The sequence below is a fragment of the Meles meles genome, chromosome 13 (assembly GCF_922984935.1).
Source record: "Meles meles chromosome 13, mMelMel3.1 paternal haplotype, whole genome shotgun sequence".
NCBI lineage: Eukaryota > Metazoa > Chordata > Mammalia > Carnivora > Mustelidae > Meles > Meles meles.
Genome location: NC_060078.1, coordinates 39445974 through 39452640, shown reverse-complemented (window position 1 = coordinate 39452640; position 6667 = coordinate 39445974). Strand labels below are relative to the sequence as shown.

Genomic DNA, 6667 nt, shown 5'->3' with positions numbered 1-6667 from the left:
CTTTTCCTCTAGTCTGTAGCATAGAGGGTCCTGGTTTATGTAATTCTCGGTTTCACATTCCTGCCTTTCTGGGAGGTCTGCCCATTTGCTGCGTGGGCTGGATGTTCTTTGTCCTCTGGGCCTGGGGCCCTTCAAAGTCATGTCAATGGCATCAGGAAACACAGCCCTGCCCGGGGTCTTCTGTCCAGGGGGCCCCAGGAATCTAGGAGAGCTGCCGAGCGGGGCATAGTGACTTTGAGTACACAGAGCTGATGACCCTCGAGAAGCCAGAACCCCAATCACAAGGCAGAGTCCAAGGGAAGTGGCACCGCCCCGACTCTCCACCAGGGAAAAAGCAAACCTCTCGAGCTGTTTGATAAGACTGAGTGTTTCAAAGAGCAAGTGTAAATTTGGGGGAGGGCAGGAACCAAAGGTCAGGTCGGGACTTTAAAGAGGCCACTTGATCAGGCTCTGGAGATAAGCGGATGCTGCTGGAAACCAAGTGCGGAGGCACCATGTGGACTGGTCTGCCCCCCACTCTGGCTCATGGTCTCTGCTCCCTGCTCCACCCCCACTCTCTCAGGGGACCCGTCCTGTGTGCCCCACCCTGGGGTGCACCATGGAGACAAACCAGTGAAGCAAACTCAACTCCTGCCATAGAAAAGCAGCTGGGAACGTGGGCACTGACATTAGCTGGCGAGCGGTCAGGGGAGCTGCTCAGAGGAGGAGGCAGAGGTGGAGGGACTCTTGCGTTCTATAACTTTTTATCCAGCTGCCCTGACTGCTTCCAGGCACTGCTCTGGGTGGGGCCATAAGAGCCGAGGACAAGATCCCTGTTCTGAAGGAGTTCGTGTTCGAAAGGAGGGTGGTGGTCCACGAATGTGCCACTAAATAAACAAGACAGTCAGTCGTATAGGTATATCTCTAGTGGGCAGAGAATTAAAACAGAAAGACATGATGGGGGGTGCCTGGGTGACTCAGTGGGTTGAACCTCTGCCTTCGGCTCAGGTCATGATCTCAGGGTCCTGGGATCGAGCCCCGTGTCAGTTTCTCTGCTCAGCAGGGAGCCTGCTTCCCCCCCTCTCTCTGTGCCTGCCTCTCGCCTGCTTGTGATCTCTGTCAAATAAATAAATAAATAAAATCTTCTAAAAGGAAATAAAAAGAAAGAAAGACAGACATGAGGGAGTGGCTACTTAAAATTAAATATTAGAGGGAAGCCCTTTCTCCAGAGAGAATATTTAAACTGCAGTGTGAATGACAGTAACCATGCAGAGACAGGGACAAGTGTCCTAGGCTGTGGTAGCTTCAGTGCACGTGCTCACATCCAGCTTTGAACTTGAAGTTCCTTCCCTGGGCCTCACCCTGGGGCGTCTGCTCCTCATCCAAAAAGAGGACCTTTGGTAAATGTTGTGAAGGAGAAGGGAGGAACGAGGCGACTCAGTGTTGAACCCCTCCCAGCCCCCATCCCTACCGTAAACCAAACACAAGTCTGGAGAGGGGGAGCTGAACGAGTCAGAGCAGCGGACACAGAGAGGGGAGCCTGTACGTGTAGGCGTGTGTGGACGTGTGTGTGTTCACACATGAGTGTGTGTTTGGTAGAATGTGTCATCATGTCCCTTCTAGAAATAAATATCTGGGGGGAACTATTGTCCCGACTACGATTCTGGGGAATCAGACGGACAGAGCTGGATGCTCAGGACAGACGAGCAGGAGGAGGCGTTAGGGCTATTCAAGCAGTGAGCTGCCCGGTGCTGGGCCACAGACCCCAGCACTGGCGCTGGACAGCCGCCCCAGTAGACACTGGTTCTGAGGACAGTTGTTCATTAATCTGGGGTTGAAGGCCGGTCCAGCACTGTCCCTGGTCACCAGGTTAATTGGGCCTGACGTCTGTGGGCTAGAGGACCTGCTTCCCGGCCATAGCCTCCGTGCTTTGAGGAGACCCTAGTAAGTCATTTCTGGAGGACGGAGGGAAAGGCCTGGGCCAAGGGTCCAGCAGGGGCTTGGGTGGGGTGGTCAGGCCCACACAGGGCCTCTGTGTCCATCTGACCTGAGACATTTATATCCTTTCAGGGTCCATTTGACCTTTCTGCAAATGAAAGGGTGGTCTTTTCAGGCAAAGGGAAAAATGGGCTGTGTCTGCCAACAACATGTTTAAGCTCTGACCTTGCCCTCCAGAATGACCAGGAGAAGTGGAAAAAAAGAAAGGAAAAGAAAAGAAAAGAAAAAAAGATAGAAAAAAGAAAGGTGGCGATGAAAGTGATCAAGAAAGTTCTCTTCTGGGGCACCTGGATGGCTCAGTGGGTTAAGCGGCTGCCTTCGGCTCAGGTCATGATCCCAGGTCATGGGATCAAGCCCTGTGTTGGGCTCCCTGCTCAGTGAGGAGCCTGCTTCTCCCTTTCCCTCTGTCTGTCACTCTGCCTACTTGCGCTCCCTCTCTATGTCTCTGTCAGAAAAATAAAAACCTTAAAAAAAAAAAAAAAGGAACTCAATACTTCTCACTGTGTCCTGCAGGAAGGGAAAGGTTAAGGCAGGCCGGGGAAGGCAAGGGCAAGGAAGCAGTGAGGGAGAAAGAGACACTGGGATGAGAGGCCAGAGAGGCCCATGGGGGCTGGGCTGCCAAGCTTCTGGAAAGGGCGCTGGCTTGGGCATGAAGCTGAATGGCAATCTGATGGCTGGCTCAGGGCACAGAGCTGGAGAGGCCTCTGGGCAGCCTGCAGACGATCCCACCAGGAGAAGAAATAAGAGCTGACAGCCTGAAGGGTCCAGCGTGAACGGAAATTTCAGGAGCCTGGGTTCTGGCCGGCAAAAACGACCTCTCAGTGGAAAATCTCAAGCCAAGGAAGGAGAAATCTGTATCATCTGGTCGGGATCAAGGACCAAAGGAGGTTCTATTCTGAGAGCCAGAAGCCTGCCGCAGGGCACCCTGGGTCCTGAGTCCCCACCCCCGCCCCCACCCCCACCCAAGTGCCTGTCGCAAGGTAGAGACTTGCTGCAAGATGATTGACAGGTTGACAGGGAAACAACTAGGACAGATCCCCGGGGCTGGCGTGGCCCGGAGTGAAGGACAGATTTCTTACGTGGAATGAGAGAAAGGATGTCAGAAACCAGGTCCTGCTGAGAAATGGGTCTTGCAGGACCTCAAGTTACCTGCTGGTGTTTGAGTCTAACTTTAGGGCCCATAGGAAAGGGAAGAAAAGGGAAACTGAGGCTCCCTGGGACCTCAAGAAGGGAATCAAGAAAGAGGAGCCAAAGCTCACGCAGGTGATAAGCTCTCCATCTTTCTGCCAGACCGCAGAAGCAGACGGCTAGTTTGTGATCACCAGACCATGTGGGCTTTCACGTACGGGGGGCGGCCTAACTTCCCAAGGCTCAAATCCACAGGGCCCCTGGTGTAGCACTCTTGCGTGTGCAACTGTTATATTACCTTTGTTTCAGCACTGAATTACCTCTACTACTTTTCACTTGTCTGTCTCTCCAGTAGCTTGGGAGTAACGCAGAGCCAAGAGCCGTGACGGTCCCTTCTGGGTCTCCTTCCCGGAGCACAGGGTCTGGCACAGTGGATGGGGTCGGCAAAGGCTGACAAAGCAAGAGGAGACGGAATTATTTCCCTTGACTTTCTCCACCCTAAGGTTCAGGACCATGCTCCTGTTTTCGTCACTTCCTGTCCTTCTGTGTGTGCTGACAGCAGCCAACTCAGAAGCAGAAGTCTCGGGCGATGCCCAGAAGACGTGCCCAGTGATTACCTGCGCCATCCCGGGCAGAGATGGGCGAGACGGACCCAAGGGAGAAAAGGGCGAACCAGGTACAGGACAGGTTGCTCTGACTTCCTAAATCTTTACCCCCCACGGGAGACCGTTCCCTAAAAGATGTCTAGCAGAGACAGGACAACACCCACCTTCCACTTACAGCACGTGACCATTCACTTAGGATCATTCTTGTGAAAGGTCATTCCCTCCAAAATAAAGATGCTTCTCCAGTTCTGCAGGAGACCAGATTTCCACACGGGAATCCTCGATGTATGGTCACTTGTAGAGAGCAGACGTCCAGCCTGTTCGGGGAGCTGGTCCTTAGCACAGGCTGTCCGATGGAGAGCAGGACAATCTTTTTTCTTTGGGCCACCACTGGCTCACTGGAGTTTCTCTGGGGTCAAGGTAAATCACATTGAACTTCTGGAAAAAGAGAAGGAGCCACAGCCCCTGAGTCACTTTTCCTTCCTCTTACAACAGGACAAGGGCTCCGAGGTTTGCAGGGCCCTCCAGGAAAAGTGGGGCCTCCAGGAAATATCGGGGTTCCTGGGGCTCCAGGACCAAAGGGCCCCAAAGGAGACCGTGGAGATAGTTCAGGTAAGGAACTCACTGCACCCCAGTGTGGGCCTAGGAGACCCAAGGCTCTGGGGCCTCAAGGGTCAAGTGGGAGGTGGTTCCTATTCCTTCTGCTCCATTGGAAGACGCCAGACTGCTCCCGACTGGGTACACTCGTTCCCCTGAGCCTTACTCCCAAGCGCAGACTTCCAAATCCTGCTGTTGCCTCCCTAGGGCTCTGTGGGAGACGGGCCCTGGCTCTTCCTCAGCAGACACAGTCCGTGTATGTCTCCAGGCTGAGAGGGAATGGCGGTGTCCTCTCTGTGGCCAGCTTTGTGTGTTGGGTCAAAAGAGTGCCGTGAAAATGGTCGGTTTCCTAGGACCCCTGAATCATGGGGAATGTCATGGCAACTTAATTCAGGATCAAAGGACATAAATTCAGTCCCAACAAAAGTAAAATGATGACCTCTTGTTAATACCCACCAACTGGTCCATCAAAATTATAAGAGTATTAAAAAGTTTGCCTGGAATAAGAAATGAAAGAGAATAGTTAAGGAAAATTTTCAAAAGAGAGAATAATGAGTTGGGCTCTTTCTTATAAATCGTTATAATGTTGCAACATTTAAGCAGTATGTGAACAAAAAGATCCAGAGCCATAATTTATAAGTTCTTTATTTTTATTATTATTATTAGTTCAGAGTTAATAGTTTGCAAAAGCTACTAAGAGTATCTCAGAAGGTAGGAATCCAGAGGTTTTCTTCCTTTTGCCTCGTTTTGGTTTCTTGTTTTTCTAGAATAAGCATACTCGTCAGTAAGCTCACCCCACACTCTCCTCTCCAGCTGAGGGTCTTCTCGTTAAATGCCTTTCTTCCTACTGCTTCGCAGTTGCTGAGACGATGCTGGCTAACCTGGGGAAGGAGATAATGAGCCTGAAATCAGAACTGGACCACGTCAAAAAGTGTAAGCTTGCTTTCTGCACCCCAGGGCATTCTCGGCTCTCACCTTTTTCTGGCGTGCTCTCGGTTTCCGGGGAGGGTGGGCAAGGATTAGCATTTATGAACACTTATCATATCCCGTGGCCCTTGCTAGGTTGGCATTCCCTCAACGTGTGGTTTCATTCAATCCTCTCACCGGTCCTATTTGTGGGGCTTAGACCCATTTCACTTACAGGGGAGGAAAAAATCAGTCCGGGAAAGGTAGATAATTCCCTCACTGTCCCAGAGCTCGGGAGTAGTGAAGGAAGGACTGGATGCGAAAGTCTGCCTCCTCTAGAATCCTGTCTCTTTCTTCCGCTCGAATGGCTCTTTCTTGGCTCAGATGGCTATCCATGCACGCCTGGATCCCAAGCCCGGCAGGGCGGCCCAAGCATGTGTCCCTCCACCCCCTGCACCGGGCCAGTTTGTAACAGGTGTTTGTCTGCGGGGTGGGATCTCCCAGGAGGCTGTGAGCTTTCTGCCACAGACTTGCTTGCTCTACAGCTGAGGAGGGCTTCCTTACTAGGATCTGACCTGGTGGTTGAGCATGGGGCTATTTTTCCGAGTCCTGAGTTCCCAGAGCAAGGCTTTCCCCCCTAGTGTCCTGGGCTAAGCCCCAAGGCTGCTCAACCTCTCCCACCCATTGTGATTTCAGTGCAAACCTTTTCCTTGGGCAAAAAGACTGGGAAGAAGCTCTACGTGACCAATGGTGAAAAGATGACTTTTTCCAAAGTGAAGGCCCTGTGCACCGAGCTCCAGGGCACTGTGGCCACCCCTAGGAATGCCGAAGAGAACAAAGCCATCCAGGATGTGGCCAAGAGCACAGCCTTCCTGGGCATCACGGATGAGGTGACGGAGGGTCAGTTCATGTATGTGACAGGGGAGAACCTGACCTACAGCAACTGGAACACGGGTGAGCCTAACGATGCCAGCGGGGAGGACTGCGTGACCATCATGGAGGACGGGCTCTGGAATGACGTCTTCTGTGGCATCTCCCACCTGGCCATCTGTGAATTCCCAGCCTGAGGAGGCAGCTTCCTCAGCCCCCTCCTGACCTTCCTGCTCTATTCTCTCCTGCTGAAAGAGAATTCGTGGCCCTCCTAATGTTGACTCATTCCTTCAGGGGGATGGGAGGGAAATAAAGGGGAAGGGTCTGTGGGATGAGGAAGCAAGAAGAGGTTGACGGCAGTCTGAGGGTTTCTGGTCCTGCCTAAGAGCACAGCAACAGGTCAGAGTCAGCCATAGAAATGGCCAATTCAACCCCCTCCTTCCTCAGTGAGGACCCCGTGGCCCACCAGACAGACCTGTGGAGGGACAGTCTGTGTCAGAGCAGTGGACCTCAGCCTCAGGAGATGCGGTGTTTTCTCCCCCACATGTTGCCACTATGGGATGCCAACGTCTCCTGCTCTCTGT

At 52.6% G+C, this 6667-nt stretch overlaps 1 protein-coding gene across 1 annotated transcript; it reads left to right on the top strand.

Moving 5' to 3' along the window:
- Positions 1–1826: 1826 nt before the first annotated feature.
- MBL2 (mannose binding lectin 2) lies at positions 1827–6358 on the top strand. Its single transcript, XM_046027435.1, has 5 exons — positions 1827–1923; positions 3609–3781; positions 4206–4322; positions 5166–5240; positions 5910–6358. Exons 2-5 carry the CDS (start codon positions 3619–3621, stop codon positions 6278–6280), a joined length of 726 nt encoding a protein of 241 aa, XP_045883391.1. The 5' UTR covers positions 1827–1923; positions 3609–3618; the 3' UTR covers positions 6281–6358.
- The last annotated feature ends 309 nt before the right edge of the window (positions 6359–6667 follow it).